General features: G+C 40.0%; 1 protein-coding gene across 2 annotated transcripts in view; it reads right to left on the reverse strand.

The window, feature by feature from the left end:
• Nucleotides 1-372: 372 nt before the first annotated feature.
• nos1apa (nitric oxide synthase 1 (neuronal) adaptor protein a) overlaps nucleotides 373-18,246 on the reverse strand; it is a 265,796-nt gene continuing 247,922 nt past the window's right edge. For both annotated transcript variants that reach the window (XM_022205453.2, XM_051947290.1), the window contains exons 11-13: nucleotides 9,896-10,092; nucleotides 9,516-9,640; nucleotides 373-4,697 (exon numbers count right to left, since the gene is read on the reverse strand). In XM_022205453.2, coding sequence (XP_022061145.1) covers nucleotides 4,055-4,697; nucleotides 9,516-9,640; nucleotides 9,896-10,092 — 965 coding nt within the window. In that variant the 3' untranslated portion in view covers nucleotides 373-4,054. The remainder of the gene's footprint in view (nucleotides 4,698-9,515; nucleotides 9,641-9,895; nucleotides 10,093-18,246) is intronic.

The raw sequence follows: 18,246 nt of genomic DNA on the forward strand, positions 1-18,246 counted from the left end.
TTAAACATCAGAACAGCTTCAACTCCTGAATCCCTGCCATCGCCTCGTCTTTGTGTTTGGTTCTCAAAAACGGACCATCCATCAAACACAGAGGGCACACAAGGGCCCATCTATGTCGGAGAGAGACTGAAGATTTAGAAGCAAGAAAACTGCTACAAGTGACAAATCCCTCCAAAACAGGAAGGCTGCCAGCAGGGCTGAGTGGGAGGCTGACTGTCATCATGGCAGGAACGAGACGAAGCAAAGACATAAAACACAGGACATTCCCAGAACAAATGAAAAGAGGCTTGTTCTACAGAGAGAAACGCACTGTTGTTAGTCTTTGAGAAGACACAAAGTCACACAAGACAAAACAAGACGCTCACGATTGAGTCTAAGTCTGGAAAGTCTTTATGAAATTACAGTCACTGTAGGCATCATTATTTCCCCACTTTAAAAAGGTACATTAGGAAAATAAAAAGAAAAAATCACAGATACATGTCGATTTCTTTCTTACATACAAAATTATAGAATTCATTTCATTTGCAACAGTTAAAGTAGAATCAATAGAAAGCCCAGTTAGCTTTAGCTGTCTGCTTGTCCCCCATTTTCAAAAAGCCTTCACGTGCAGCAATTAGCTTCCTTCATTCATCACAATTTTCCGAAACCATGTCGACCAGCTTCACAAAGACAAAACAAGATTCAGCAACACAAAAAATAAAAAAAGCAACATCATTGTTTTTTATCTTCTATCAAATTTGGAGGCAGCTAAATAACACAGTTTGCCATAACAAGATTCAGAGTAACAAAATAAATCACTTTCCTTCATTTGTTTGAGCAAGAACCAATTTGCATATTCACAGGTACTGCAAAAAAGGGACAGAATATTTTCAGAAAATGTACACAGCTGTTCCTTCATCAACAAACACAAAAAAGAAAAAAAATCTACTTTAGTGGTTTATAAAGTTAAAAGTAAAAAAGAAGGCATTTCGGATTCTGTGAGGAGTGTCTCCGTGTCTTATTGCTTTACATCATGACTGAATCCAAGCAGCTGCTGTCAGGCTCACTGTGTTTGGTTTTGTTAGATCAGGTCAAGACCTTCTGAGACCTGCTTCATCCAGGTGTGTAGCAATAATCTCTGCGCTGAGTGATGACTGGCTTATCACCTCAAAACAACCTCTGTGTCGCCTATGAAATATTTCAGACAGACGACAAGGTACAGCACTTTTTCTTTAGTTTAAAGTAGATAAAAAGAATCAACTCCTAATAAATAACACTTTGTTTTTCACTAACCTAAACTGTGATCTTTTAGTGTCAGTTCATCCAAATTTTAAAGCGGTGACATTCCTGTGTTATATGGAGGTGCTAATTATTAAGATTACGCTGAAACATCAGCCACTTACAAATCATGTCTTGGGCACTAAAAATATGAAATATCCATAAAGAGTTCTACTGATTGTTAGTTAAAACTAGGAGATGTCAGCTGTTCTGTTCCAGCCTGTCGTGTGGTAGTGTAGTGGATTATAATATGTAAGAAAGTCAGAGAGAGACCCATAGAGACAAAGCTTCCTTTCTCTCAGAGTCCAGCTCCACATTCCTCTCATTCTGCTGGGCACGACCTGACCACAGTTCCAGCTGCCTCTATGTCCGTCTCTGTGTCTTCTGGGAACTTTCTAAGGTCAACAAATCCCCACAAGGACAGCAGGTCATTTACGGCGGCCGCTTCGAGACTTCTTGGAAAAATGGGTTATTTTCAGAGTGTGCGATTGGGATCTGTGTGTGCGCTTTCCATAGAAGCTGGTCGACTTCCAGCTGCACAGATCTGCAGAGCAGATGCTCAGATAGTAGTGTTTTAAAAATACAGCTTTCCACTGTGACTGTGCTAAAATAGTCATGGCAACCTGGACCTGCTCCTCCTACACTGACGCACTGATGTGGGTGAAGATCTAATGTCAGCTCACCTTTAACCAGCTAAACACACCTGAGTCTCTCAAGAGTCAGAAAAATCCCAGGATTTTAAACAAGGACACGATTTATAATTAAACATGTTAACTGTTATGACTTTGGTTTTCACTTTGTTGTGGTGAAATACAAGAAAGAGAAATGAAAACAGAAGGGAGAAAATCTCTTCTGCATGAATTATTGCTTCTCTTTTCACTCAGACAGCTCACTAAAAACAAAAGCAACCTGTCTGACTGAGCAGTTAATTTCTGTCTTTGGTCTGCCACTTAATGATCCACTCCAATAAAATACACCTCTCTCATCTCTCTCTGTTGACAGCTCATTATTTTTTTTGCCTCTCTTTAGCTCAAAAGCAACTTTCCAGCAGCCCACCCTCCAAATGCTGCCCATCCACCCATCTGCCCATCCGTCTGTCTGTCCTGACTCTCTGACAGGGTTTGGAGGTCATCAGACTTCACTTTCAGTTCAGCCAGTGGAAGAAGATAATGTCTGTCAGCAGGCAACAACCTGAAGCCATTCTTATCCTTTATCTTTCTGTTCTCTTTAAAAGCCGACTACCAGACCCAATAATGAATAAATCCTGAATAATTGTTTTGTGTGCGTATTAACTGCTTATTTTATGTGGATTTTAGGTCTTCACATTCAAAATGCTGGTCTGGTTTTTACTGCCAGAGGAAACAGTTCAACAACACAGTTTTCTGGCTCTCAATATGGTTAGAAACATTAAAATATTTGGTCGTAAATGCCATTTCACACAAAGTACAAAGATATCTTTACCTGCTTAAAATGAGTTTTGAAATGTTTTGTATTCAATGTAAATAAATACAACACTGAAAAAAAAATATTATGTTACTGATCAATATTGTAACTAGCTAAGATCTCCACATCTAAAAAAGGTCATTTTCAGGGTCAGAGTCAGAGCCAAAGACTGACGTAGGAGGGATCAATCTCACACGGCAGTACAGCTCCAGGACATACTGGACCAAAAAAGGGTCAGGAGTGATCTGTTATGGTGGAAGCTCAGGTCAGAAGGCCTCATCAAACTCTGGCACAAACTGTTGCTTGATATTTAATGCTGACTGAACTGAAAGTGAGTTGCTCCATCTCTAACACTTTCACATTCGCTCAGCCTTTCTCAATCACTTCCTTCGACTCCTCCTGAGCACGGAATCAGCTTTCTAGACATTTCCCTGCTGGAAATACCATCACACAGATAAAAAACCCACAGCAACACTTAGTTAATCTGAGCATGTTAAATCTAAATCATGTTGCTGTGTAACTCATATTAGTTGCAGCTTCTAATTGGCTTCATTGCAGCAGCTTCTGTTTGATTCATAACACACATGTAACAAAGCATCCTGTAAATGGACCAAGAAAGTCGTGGCATATGATGATGGAATAACTTAATACTGACGAAGATTTGAAGCAATCATTGTTTACACTTTCAGGGAAAAATATCTGAAGCGATTTTGAGCAGAATTGACATTTTTAGCCCATTTAAAGGATATTTTATCACAGTAATTACATTCATTGTTACATAATCAGGTTGTCATTACATTTCTAAAGACATGTTTTACATCTGCTGAAAGAAGTGGAACATAAGAAATACACAGTGACTCTTTTACAGTAAGGATTTTTTTTGTTTGTTAAAATTTTAACTTAAACATAAACTACATTGAAATGAAGCTGAAAGTTCAATTATTTTTTCCTGTTACTACTCATTCATTGTCCTATGCTGGCCAGATTTGTCTTCATTCATTCAGCAGATACGTGTAGTGTGTTGCCTGACCTCAGATCAGCCCCGTTAGAAGGCCAGATTTTATTACCATGACCTTTAAACTACTCTATTCATCTAAAAAGCTATGAAATGTTAAAAAGAAACAGATCTGGCCCCTGTCCTAGTTCCTGGAAGTTCATGTTCCCTTTTCCTACAGTGAAGCCTGGAGCAGGGCGAGTTGCATATTTAAAAGTGGCAGTGAATATTTGATTCGCAGTACTTATTGCAGTCTGTTTGAATTACAGCCACAGACGTTTGTAGGGGCAGATATGAGGAGAATAGAGTTCCAGGCGGTTTTAATCTTACTCAAGTGGTATTTGGCTCCAGCTTTGCACGTTACTCAAAAGACAGCAGGTCTGGATGAGGCTCTGTGTCTTCGGCACTCACTCCGCCGCCTTTACTGCAGGGGGCGCCGTTCCCCAGCAGGACCTCCTCCCCCAGGCTGATGCGGCAGGCAGTTTTACCTGAGCAGGGAGTGGAGGCTAGTCGGGAGTCTGGCCCCGGAGCTTTCTGCCAGACGTCGCAGGTTTTGGCTCTGGACTCCAGCGGGGGATCTTTGTTGATGAGGTCTGGAACAGAGAGCTGCAGCTGGTGTCCATGTTCCTCCACACCTCCTTCAGTGCTCCCATCCTCAGCATCATCCTCCTCCTCACCGATCACCGTATCCACCTTGCCATTGGTTCCAGCTGTCTCTGAATCATCTCTCTTTTCTGCTGGGCCCAGAGACTGTGGGATATCTGTTGACCCTCCTTCCTCCTCCTCACCTTGCTGCTGCTCCTCGTCATTCTTCATCTCCTCCTTAGCAATGAGAGGCGTCTTGTCGGGGGAGGAGAGGAAGGAGGACGAGTCAGCGGCATCTGGAGAGGAGACCACAGGGTCAGAGGAGATCATCATGTCCTGGGTCGTCTTCAGTGCTCGAGGGAGGCGCTTCTTCCCTGAAGGAGGAGGAGGGTCCAGCCGAGGGAAGGAGTCGAAGTGACTAGAAAAATGGAGACAGGAAAGAAGGTGAACAGATGTGAGGATGGTGAGGAGGCAAGAAAAAGCTATAAATGAAAATAAGCCCATATGGTACCACAAAGACCTTCAGTACTAACATATGGTAGCAGGTTTTACACTAAGACTGGTAACTAACTGAACTGTTACAATTGAGTTTGCTGCTTTATTAGAGGTGAGCACCAATATTAGATGAGAGGATTTCAGACTGAGGGAGATTTACAGAGAGCTGGCATGGTGTTAGAGATGTAAGGCAGGGGCATGGAGGTGATCTCAAGCAAAGGGAAGTCAATTTTTGTGGCTGTGATTGCTGATTCGGTCAACAACACTGTCAACTAGTGGAGCGGCAGCAGTGGCAAGGACAGAGAAGCAACTCCTATGAGTCACTAAACAGACACAAAGTCATTTTTTTGATTTACTCCAACTGTATTTATCTCTGATGTCCACAAGTCTGTTTCAAATGCATAAACAAAGATCCTCTCCATGACTGCAGGACTCCCCTGACAATCATCACAAATTTTAGATCTCTTCAGCACCAAAGTCACCCAGTGATAGTTGTCTGTTCATGTATTTCAAATAGGAACTGCTATTAGTTAATTCGGCTTACTTTTCATGCCTAAATCTCCCGAAGCATTACACAATGGTTACCTCCCAAATTGAAAGGAGGGAGTGCAGGTGTCTTAATGTTGTCTGTAAGCCATATGGCATAACTTCAATTAGTTGTTTTGAAGTGTGAGAGAGGGAGCAATAGAATTGCATCTCTGTCCTTGTTGTGATTTTATGACTCAAATTTGCATTCCTTTTCTATCCTCCCCATGGGAGGGGAAAATTAAAGCATATTAGAGATTATTTGTCACTGTCAGGGTTGTTTAGGAAATGAGGGAAATGGCAAAAAATATTTCTTAATTGATTCAACTTCTGAAAAACTTCTAGTGATTTCTGAAAAAACAAAGGCTACAACAGTCACAACACTACAGCCAGCAGTTTCAGTGTCCAGCTAGACTGGAGATGTGCTACAGAATTAAGTCATTAAATTCTTCTTAGGAAAACTTCGTAGGACAAATGACATCACTTTTATCATTTAAGTGTTTGGATTTTCTCATTACAGATATCGACAACTCAGCTGCTGATACCTGCGAAGTGAATTGATATCTGGATGTAAATTATGACCAGTTACAATTCCACTTTCAGTTCTTGCACTTTTCATGACTTTTGCACTCCTCTGTTTTTTGTTCCTAAGAGCCCTGTAACAGTAAATTTCTCCTTTGTGAGATCAATAAAGTCTATCTTATCTTATCTTATAATTACAGTTTAATTTGCACTGATTCTGATTCAAAATGTCTTTAGTTCACCTCAATTCAATTTCTACATAAGAAATATTAAATTAGGTTTGAACTAGAGTCAGAATGAGGTTGTAAAGATCTCAAACTGGAATTCTGCAACGTAAGTCAAAATTTAATAGCGCATGTCTTAAATTGTGAAAAAATGCTATAGATATCTGTAGTTATGTCAGAAGCTGAGGCAGAAGCAATGAAAACATGCGACTAGTCTTTTAACTTGAGCATGTGACCCCTTGTCTTTAATGAACAAGCTCTCATTCTCTACAAACTCCTTTCTGATGAGCTCTTTTTAATTCACAGCATTTTTCTACGTATCTTATCAACACTTCTGTTAACTCTGTTGAAATGCTTTGCTGAATCAATATCCAATCGTAAGCCTTGCACAAGTACTATCATGCACAACAATCAAACTATGCATAACTATCTTTGAGATATCTAGTGCAAACTGAAACACAGACTTTTTAAAATGTTTATGTTTCCAAAACGTACGACTGAAATACTCCAATTTCACAGCTTAAACCACTGTGTGGACTACAGAGATCTACACATTCTAGAAAACAACAGTGAAGACTTTCAAGGTAGGTGGAGATTATTTTCATTTAAAAAACTTTTAATACACAATGATGAGATTTTAAGGGCTGCACGGTGTGTTGGTGGGTAGCACTGTCACCTTGCAGCTAGAACATCCCTGGTTCTCATCCGAGCCTTCCTTTGTGCATGGAGTTTGCATGTTTTCTCTGTTTGGTGGATTTTTTCTGGGTACTTCAGCTTCCTCCCACAGTCCAAAAACATGCTGAGGTTAATTGGTGATTCTAAATTGTCTGTAGGTGTGAAAGTGATTGTGATCGTTTGTCTCTATGTGTAGCACTGTGAGGGACTGGTGACCTGTCCAGGGTGTCCCCTCAGGAACTCTTTTGTCCACCTGGCCATCAGACTGTACAACTCATCACTGAGTGGTCAGGGAGGGTTGCAGTCATACTCACATTAGGACCAATGTGATTGTTATAGAATGTCTACGCATCTTAGGTAGTCTGATAAAACTATCTTCCTACTACCTGTCAAGTCACTTTAAATCATTCAAATTCACTTTAAATCACTGTGCCTTGTAATGTGTAAATACTGTATATTGAATTTTAATTACATTTAGTAGTCTATAGATTTTAAATTTAGAAGCATTTTCTATAGCATAGTCTAGCCGCGCTAGACCCATGCTCTGAAGACACAAGGGTCTAGGCACGCTCGACAGGGAGGGAGGCGGGCTAAAAGGTTGTCTATCAAATCACTCTACAGCAATTGGGTAGATATACAACCAATCAGTGCAACGAATAGGCTCCTAGAGCGCCGGAAATCAGAGGATGCGGGAGTTCGGTGAAGCCTTATTTATACAGTCAATGGGTGAAGCTCAAGTATATTACAGACATGTTAACAGAAAGATTATTCAGAGTCGGTGCTAATGGAGCTCAACGACTGTTGTCGTTTTTGTTGTCGACCCTGGCAGAGAATTTAATTTGTTGCCGTGGGTTGTCTAGCACGGCTAGGCTAATAGTATAGTATTGTACAGCAAGATTTTTCAGAGTATATACTAACCTTTAAAGTTACTAACTTGCCTTTTTGTTATTTTATGTTGTTGTATGTAAGCTGTTGAACACTTGAATTTCCCTTGGAATTAATAAAGCATCTATCTATCTATCTATCTATCTATCTATCTATCTATCTATCCATCCATGCATGTCAGCTGGGATAGACTCCAGCCCCCCCCCCCCCCCCCCCCCCGACCCTAATGAGGATTAAGTGGTTTATAGATAATGGATGAATTACAAGATATTTAGGATTTAATTAGTAGAATCCTTACAGAACAGAGAGAGACTTTAATGCTTACAGTAGCCAAGAAAGAAACGTCTAAATGTGGCCTATGACATTGATTACATAGGAAGCAGTAAATCTAGAAGTAAAATATGGCAAGATTGTGGGGGAGAGTTCAAGAGCAGCAGCAGCAGCACCCACTAATGACAAATTCCACTCTATGTAACATGTCAAATCTTGTCGACAGCTAGTTGGCTGATGGCCACCATGGTATTTGGAGCATAACAGAATTCTGTCAGACGTCGTTTGTTGCATCGTGAGATGATGAATTGTTTAGTATCTTAACTGAATTAGACTTTACTGAATTATGGCCATCAAAGGTTTTCATGCTTCTTCAGTGCCACTGACAAAAGAATTAAAATGGGCACGATGACTCAGACTACAAACCTGCACTTGTCTACTAATAAGAAGATGCTGAGTGATGGAGGAGGATGGCGGCTGGAAAGTACCAGCAAGAAGTTCAATCTACTTTCACTCCTGGTCATCATTTTAATGGCTGCTCATTGTGAGCATTCAAAGTGTTTACAAAAACATACCAATTGCTCAAGCTGTTTTCAGCAGTGACAGAAAGTCATCATAGTAACTACTTTCCATTGTGATGAGAAAGAAATGATTATTACCGCTGCGCGACCTTTCACTGGAGCTGACAGCAGATTGTTCAGCAAGCAACGCTTTGTTGTGTGAGAACATAAAGAACACAAAGACTTTTTTGTTGTACAAAAATGGTAATCCAGAACAAATTTAGTACTTAGCTAACTATTCGTTCTGTAAATGCAGCAGGGTGATGAATCTACAGAGGATATCGTTAACAGGAATTAAAAAAAACTCAGACGATAAATGATTAATCAATAGGTCATGCTCTTTTCATTGTCAAAGGAACAACTGCAGAATGCTCTTGGCTCCAGACCACTGCATATGTCATTTCAAGCATTCATGTTTCAACAATAGAGAATCAGTCAGCTTGTAAGTAACACTCTCAGCTCCAGTCATCTGAACCAGTCAGCAGCTCTGCAGAATCTTTAGATCATCATCATTGGTAAGCCAAACTAAATCCATTCTTGGTCCAGTAAATGAAGACAAATGGGATCTGAGCTGCTGAAAAAATACTTCTGCTTGACTGATCTTTAGGAGGACAGATCAGTGCTTCTGGAACAAATCCTCAACAAACACACAAATAACCTGTTATGTACAAGTGTGTGTTGGTAAATATAAATAGGCATGCAAGAAGCTGAAAACCTCATACTGAGAGTCTATCTTCTTCAATTTCAGTTGTATCTTAGGCACCTTTGATGTATCATTATTCATTTAAAACATTTCAAAGGAAAAATTTTAAATTATTCACCTTTTCTGAAGTGTCTAATCTACAGTGATCGACGCTTTCTCTTCTCAGTACAGGTAGTGACACATTTTTGCTTAATTATGATGATTCTTGCAGTGATTCTATTAGATGTGCAGAAAGTTTTGTGGTTTTTGCATACTCATCTTTAAATATTTGAGATACATGTCTGCTAATGAAGTACTTCCTCTGAGCTCAAGATCAGGGTTAGAACTGAGATTATGATCAAACATATGGTTAATCTGCTTAGACTGTGTGTGCATACCTGTTGGCTGCAGTCTGGTTGAATTGGTCCATGCAGCTCCACACAGCACCAACATTCTTGTTGACCTCAGTGACCCCGATGTCCCCGAGGTGACTGGGATCTTTTCTTCTTAACAAGTCATTTACCTGAAAAGAAAGAAAGAATGGAAAGATGGAAATAAACAGATAGAAAATAAAGCTACGTGATTACTTCTGAATTAAATGCTTATGAGCACAATTGATTTGGCAATAAAGCTGGGAAACTTGAACCCAGTCCTGCATTTGACTGCATTCCTTGCAAAGAGTCTGAAAATATCAACTTATTTCAAAAGAGAATGAATACAGGGTGCAGAGTGGGACCTGCAGAGCTCAATGTTCCATTTCTGCTTATGTTGTACTAACCTTTGCCCCTACAGCCTTGCCCAGGTTAATGGCATTTTTCAGCCTTTGCTGTCCTCCGGAGGATGGAGAGTCGACGCAGCCAGATCCCAGGTTGGAATTAGCTGATACTGTAGGGCGTCGGGGCGATGGCTGACCCAGCCTGGAGGTCTGAGGACTCTGCCGCTGGGCAATGGAGTTCTCAAACATACTTTGATCAACTGTGCAAAAATATATGTGGAGAGATAGAGAGCGAGACAGAGAGGTGAATGCACAAGAGACAACGATGTGGACATGTCTGCTTGTAACGGCACATGTTGCAAAGCTGCAGACCTTTCTGGCATAACACATTACTAATGGGATTTTTCTCTGAGAGTGAGATGCACAAACCCATTTAGAAAACAGAGGAATAGTCCACTGAACAAAACACTTAGGATTTGTCACAGAAGTTTCTTTCATTGTGCTACTGGATCAGCATTTCTACTCCACTGGAACTATGGTAAATTCAAGATCGTTTGAACAATCTGACCTCTACGAAGGAGTAAAAACATGGAGTACTTTTACGTAAACTCTGAATGTCAAGTTCTTCCTGTGTATATAACTCTGCAGCTTTACTCAAAACAAATTGATGTGGCATCATCACACGTTTCACAGGTTATTAATGGGAATGCAGCTGATGGATTTAGATGGTAAAGCTGTTTTGTAACATCGTGTGATGATCACAGAATGATACAGAAAACAAAACTTAAGAGCACTGCAATGATTCATGCACATTAACAGTAACAATGACAGCGAAGCAGAACCAAGGGACCACAATGCAGGATCAGAAACACAACACAACAAAGGGGAGTTCAGGTCCATATCACGTTAGAAGATCTTACCTCTCGGAGAGAAATATTTCTCGGAAGGCATTTAATGAAACACAGACGTATCAGATTTCAGATCATTTTACCTCTAAACATAGAGATAATTGAATTGTCTCTGCTTTGTCACAAAAATGCTGCTGATTCACATCCCAGACACAGAGGACACATCAGGGAGGGTGGCAGCTATGAGTGCAGTCTGGAACAGTGTATGCATATCTAAAAGGAAAACTGTCTTGACCACATAAATGGAGAGAAAATATTGTCCTCTGAAATCAGACGGAGCATCAAAGCGTAACCTTGGATTCTCTTTGCACACACAAGTGTTCCACTGACTGCCCCAATCAAGAGATCTACAAAAGCCCATTAGCCAAAGGCCTGAGGAAATGTCAACCAATATTATGAATCAAAGTAATGTAGGTGGCATAAACTTCAAGGAGACAGACAAAGATATGTGAAGAACAGAGAGAAATATGTACATTCACTTTAAAACATGCAGGCACAGGAGTCATCATACTGCAAATCAATAGCTGCAGGAAAGAGGTGCAAGGTAAAGCGACATACGTAAATGTAATGGTACAGTAGATGCAATGTGTGTGTGTGTGTGTGTGTGTGTGTGGACTTTCCACCTGGCAGGTAGTCAGATATGGATCTATTAAAACCACTAAAGAACATGCAGAAAGTGATGATTTTATGGCTTTGGCACCAGTAAGTGGTAGTATTAAATGAAAAAACAGAGCCATGCCATATAAATATCTGCAAACAAAAGCAGAGACTATATTTTTACTATAACTGGAACAATCAGTCCATCAGGGAATGCTTTATGAATCAAGTCAAACGTTTGTAGTACATTAGACATTTCCTGCAAATGACCAAACTGAAGATGCTACCATAGGCTTGGGCAACTGGAATATTCCAGTTTTTTGATTTTCACGCTGCTAATTGATCAACTAAGCAAATAATTGGCAGTTTATCCAACAGATTCAGTCCCTTACTATTTGAGGCAAATTTATCCTTTCTACATCCATGTGTCGGCAGGAGCCTGTCCTCAAACAAAAAACGACCACATAGGTCGTCTGTACATGCCAGTATTACGACCCAGTGTTACGTTTTGACTATGCGACCTCTAGCGGTTGAGTAAATATCGACACTCTGGAGTCGCAGGTGAAACGTCATCATGAACAAACTTTTATCTAACACTATCCCTGTCCCTATCTCTAACCCTAACCTTAACCATAACCCTAAAAACGTGTTGGGGAAGTGAGAAAAAAGCCGTTTTGCGACGGAAAAGCCGTTTTGCGAATTAAATCCCGTAATGCGTTCGTTTTCCCCGTAGGGGCGCAAACGTTCATACGACCGCATAGGTCGTATTCCGGTGCACGGTGAAAACGACCGATGCGGTCGTATGAATTGGAGGACTTGTTGGTCGGCAGAGATTTAAGTCATCTATCAACATCTACAAGGGTCCACGTGCAGTCCAACACTTGTGATTAAACAGACTGCTTATATACAAGGAAAACAAAGGGTGTTCTAAGCAAATGCTTGTTATGAGAGAGCAAGATAACAAGAGGAAATTCTTTGATTTCCACACCTTTTTAATTCACCATTAAAAGATGTCTGATTGTCGGAGTTGCTGCCAGATTTTGGAAGCCCCTAGATTTGTACATGCTTTTCACCAACTCTGCCCAAAGACATTCTAAACTCTCCCGAAATTCTGTGTGATATATGCCCATGGTGCTTGGAATGATCCCTTTCCATAACACTTCGCACACCTCAGGAATAATAACTGACAACAGCCCAATCTCTAACTAGCTACTCAGTCCTGTTTAAAGTACAAAGCTACAGCCTAATTTTTGGATAGATCAGTGGGAGCCCCCGTGTCTCTTTCTGTCTGGCAACGCAATCTGGCCAGGTAGCAGACTCATGCGTATGTCATAGTATAGTGGGAATGAAACCAGGTGTATTTCCACTGCATTCAAAGTCGGTATTGACCAGTACACCTTGCTGTGGAAACCATGCACTGGTCTTCAGTAAAGACAGCTGATGTTTGGTTCTTAGCATTATTTACTACATAACTGGAGTTCCTGTCATGGTTTGGTTCTGATATATGCGACACTGTAATGTGTCTAGGTTTGATGTAGTTTGTGTCTTTGTGTTTTATGTAAGCAAAATTTATTTAAAAATTCAAAATGAGCCTTTCCTGAACTGGTCCATGCTCTAAAAGGTTACTTGGTCATTCGTGGAAACCAGACTCTGTGGACAGCATAAGGCCCGTCAATAAACCTGATTGTTCATTCACCGCTGTGATAAAGCCGCTGCTTAATTTACATACCTTAAGTCTTGTTCAATACTAGGCCTGTCTACCAAGGTCATTTATCTGTACGGACTTTACACCAAGGTCATCGAGTGATCTCAGGATCGATAGTGTCACAATGCACCGGCTATAAAACATTCTTATTGATCTCACAGACAATGAGGCCACATATTCCTCCCACTTGAACTCGTAATGGTGAGTTAATGGATGGACTTTGTAATGCAGAACCCCCATAAGGCCTTTGTGAAGGGCAACAGGAAGGGGAGATGTTTGTGCAATACACTTTACAATGTCCTCTGAAAAATGTATGTACAGTTCTAAACGTTTAATGTTTTGGAGGTTTTCTCTCGACGTGTCTTCTGGAAACCCATGTTGCTGAAAAGGTGAAACCTGCTGTTTGGAAATGAGCCCAGGTGTATCTGGCTGGCTCATTTACACACAGATGTGGTTTATCATCACTATTTATGGCCATTTCTCGGCTGGACTGTCCCTGAGCCAGCACGAAAGCGTTTGCTTTAAGGGCTCCGGTATACTCGAAACAAATGCAAATTTGGCATTTACTCAAAGGCTATCAATTGTACTAAGTTCAAATGCCAGTATTCCCACTGTGAGCAGAGGTCAGTTTGTCCTGGCTAAAGTGAGTAACAGCGAAAGAGAGGATGCTGGAAATGTACTATTAATGAAATTCAAAACACAAAAGTTGATTGATATCTCATTTACATCCAACTATATGGGATTAATATGATTTACATGAAGTTGTAGCACAAATTTTCTTTTTTGTATTTACCTACATTTGATGATGATGATGATGGAAGGAAATGCAGAGAGACAGAGAGGGAGAATTCATTCAACAAAGCTCCCTGGCCAGTCAAACCTAAAACTAAAGTTGTATTATACACATCTCTAAAACGGAAAATGACTCTTGTCCCCTAAGTTAAACAGCTGTATAGCAAGACTTTTGTTCATATTCCAAAATACTAAGTCACTGTTTTCATTAAATACAAAATTCACACTGAACCTTTAGTTTATACCTAAGGTAAGCACATTGTTGGATGTCAGTGTGCTCACCATTGGAAAACAGTGACTCAGATGATAAAATTATTCCTAGAAGAGTATTCTAACAACTGGTAAATAGTAATTGTCTACAAGCTACAAAATAACATCTGTGACAAGCTGTTGTAATGTTTAAAGGCTAGTCTGGATGTGCATCGTAGATATCTATAATTCAGTTTATTTAGGCTTAAAACAACATTTCAGATATCCACGCTGTCAGTCTTCCAGGTCAAAAGAATAGCATTTTTATCATTCACAGGTTTCTCTGCACAGATACCTACAATCACACATTGCTGTTATCCATATATGAAATATAATCAGTTTTAATTCCTTTTTCAGATATCTGCATCTGACATGTCTTAGCATTTCAATTTAGGATATCAGTAATTCTCCTGAATTCCAGATATCTACATTGTCATTATTAGATGTCTTAAGTCTGAACTAGACACAATGATGTTGTAGATGTCTTCAAATGGAACTCTACCAAGTTACATGTAACTAAAGATATCCTGAAATAATGCTTTGACAGAGCAAAACAACACTGCAGACATCTGCAGTTACACCAGAAGCTGTGGTGTGGTGGAGGTGGCTTGCTTTTCACAACCACATACAACAAGTTGTTTTATCATCATGTCTCCTTCTAGTAAACTGCCACCGTCATTACTTCTGCTAACACTGCTCAAGTGCTTTGCTGGACCAATCACCCAAGGGAAAACCTTGCACAAGCAGCGTCATGTACAACAATATGGACTAGTCAGTATGACTTTTGAGAAATCTGTAGCTATTATTTTAAAAAGCTCATACTGAATTACAGCCATCTCTGACTGATGCATAGACTGGTCCCAATGTTGTTAGTGATATCTTGAATACAAATTCTGACTAATCGTATATTATTTTACAACTTGTCAAAAATGACACTGATATGTTGATATAAATTTAAATCCAGACAGTTGAACTCAGCTATGAAATGGTACAAGGACTTGCCATACACACTAGTGTTTTTGTCATAGGGTGACAGGTGTGGGCTGAACTCAGCTTTTCCTAGCACTTCAGTGATGAGGTAACTAGTTTACCAGTTATTGCTTCACCATTTTGATTCCTTTCACTTTAATCGCAATCTAATGCTCTGTTGTGTCTGAACAATCAGCCTGCTCTCAGTGCTACTTAGCCCGACACTTTAAACAACGATTGCTAAATGAGCAACATTTAACAGAAACTCAACGACAATGCAGCTGGTCAAGCTTGGCTGTCTGTGTCTTGAGTTTTCAAGGTACTACCAGGCAGTGCACATGAAAAGAACAACTGTAGCTTCACAGGGCTGTGTGAACACCATTCTTTCTCTCTTAGTGGGTAGAATCCTAAATAAAGGTGCTGCCACTTCTCTGTAGAGATAATGCTTTTTCATTCCCAACAAATTGAAAGATTTGATGTTACTGAGTCCTGCTTCCTCCTGACAGGTGGCTTATTCACTGCTGTTTAAGAAATGCTTTGTCTGATTTGTCACTCCCTGTGCTGAGATTAACCACCCCTTAACTGAGAATCCCATTTGGGCTAACAGTTCATCTACATTCTACCAATAAAGGGAGATAGGACAGTGTGCGCTGCAGCCCCCAATGTGATTTAGATGGAATAAAGCAGATATTTTTTTCTTATCTACTGAAGCATTAAAATTAGAGAGGTAACACCATGTGCTGCAGCTTGGTTGTTAAAACCACTAAAATGGTGCCGTGTCCCTGTTCACTACCAATACCAGCGCTAACAGTGATGTGAGTGCAGTAAGTCTGAAAAATGAAGCATATTTTAAAAATGGATGGAGCCTTTCAAAGTCACTTATATGAGTCACAACTTTTCAACACACACAGTAAAACACATTAAGCTTTTATATACTAACTGCCGATGTAGTGTACGGCCTGCGGTAGCACAATGCCCACTTTGCAGTAGTATGTACTGGAGAAGGAGCATTCAGTGTCCGACACAGTATCCTCCCCTCAGACAAGCCTGACCCCAACCTAGGATTATTGTTGCCATGGAGACATGGAGTTAGCTATTAGCTACTACTGGAAACCACTGCCCTTTTCTCTCCCTGTATGTGTTTACATTTTCATAAATTTGAACATTAAAACTAGACGAGTGAGCCAGAAACAGTTGTTGGTAACGCTATATTCACGGACGTACGAGCAACAGTCACTGACTGTTACTGTGATATTGTGATGATTCGAACAAAGGTGCCTTTTGTTCCTTGGCTATTTAAGTTTATTTGTAGTTGTTTATTCATGATGACAATATTATCCTAAAGTCACACTGAATCCAAAATATGTTTGCTTGTCTGTGTGTTCAGCCTTGATGGAGTTATGACTCCAAAAAGTAGCTTACACCCCACAGTTTGAAAGCCTCTGCACAGGTGCACTAAAATATGTACTGAGACCAGAGATTAAGACAAGTAGTTTTCTAAAAAACAAAAAAACAACAGCAAACAAAGCAAAGGTGTAATCAGGCAAAACTAAATGTGAACAGACTGTCACTCCAGAGAACTCCTGCAGCCTGTTAGTTTAGTTCCAGACGCTGGTGTAATGCTGACAGTGTGTATGTGTTGTCCTTTAATTATAAACATGCCTGAAGGGCTCCATCTGTAATAATTATCATTCATTAACACTGAAATGAAGATTTTTCTCTCAGGAACTGCTGTGTATTAATAGCATTATTCAGACAACAGCCAGATTAGAACAGAAGCAGAAAGGCATGCAGAGCAGGAATGGTTATTTTTTAATGTGTAATCCAACATGTAATCCCCCACAACCCTTTTTATACGCCATCTAATCACAATAGTTTTTTGACATGTAATCAGTTCTGCACCCTGTAGAATAAGCAGGAAAGAGAGGAAGAGGACAAACACAGCAATGAAGAGATATTTACTGGAAACAAAACAAAGGAGTCAACAGAACTAAACCAGTGACCTCGCACTCCCACTCGTACCAGCAGCTGATGGCCAGAATGAATCCACTGTGATGATAACGCAATTTTCTGCAACACCAAAGAAATGAGAAAGTATGCCCAAAGAGGAAATGTCATGTTAATCCTACAGGATAATTATAGTTTAGTCTGTGTGTTTGAACAAGTGATGCCTCAAGACAACAGCAAGAGAGTCCAGAAAAACTCAAACAATGGTGAATTTTGAGCAACAGTCAAAACTATTATATGCATTTATGCTTGAGTTCTTTTTATTGTGAAGCACTTTGTGAATTTCCTTTCTGTGAAAAGTGCTATATAAATAAACTTTGCTTGCATACTTTGCTTGCGTTAAAGACTCATCATGTCATCATCAAGTCTAAAATGTGACTACTTCACACACAGTTTCAACCAGGCAGAACAGAAGATCTACACGCTCACCACACTTTCAAGGTCACTAAAGAAATGTGTCACAATATGGTCATAATCTCGCCTTCTGTTCCTGAGTTACACTAATGATTAATGGCCATAACGCTGTTTTTACAGAGCATGAAATCATCACTTTATCATTTTTAGTTACTAGATATTTGTGTGGAATATTTGTATGATTTTGTATGATGAATTTGTGTGTGTGTTTGTGTGTGTGTGAGAGAGAGACCTTTGATCTCAAAAACTGAATCAGTTCGTCCTTGAGTCCAAGTGGGCGTTTGCAGCAAATGTTAAGAAACTCCCTTAAAGTGTTCCTGAGACACTGTGTTCATGAGAATGGGATGGACAGACGAATGAACACCATGACAACATAATGCCTCTAGCTTCAGCTGTCACCAGCGCCTGAGGCATTAAAATCTACATTGTAACTGCACTAGCACCTTTTTTTCTTTCTGAATATTTGCTGTGAGTCTTGAAGCTCTGTTCTCCAGAGGTACACCCACTGTCAGTCTGATGTCCCGACATATTCTGTATCTATACAACCATGTCCAGCCACACATTCACTCACTTAGTCACGTACCTAGAGTTTAATGAAAGCATTACTTCTGACACAGTTCCTCACATCTTGATTACTGTTTTTGAGGTCACTTTTCATAGACATCTTCTATCTTAATCAGGAATAATGATGACTTATGATGCGACTTTGATTATAGTTTTCATGATGCGGTACTAGTAATTGGCAAAATCAGTTCTTATTGCCCTTTCAGGGA

This window comes from Acanthochromis polyacanthus, chromosome 4 (assembly GCF_021347895.1).
Source record: "Acanthochromis polyacanthus isolate Apoly-LR-REF ecotype Palm Island chromosome 4, KAUST_Apoly_ChrSc, whole genome shotgun sequence".
Classification (NCBI taxonomy): Eukaryota; Metazoa; Chordata; class Actinopteri; family Pomacentridae; genus Acanthochromis; species Acanthochromis polyacanthus.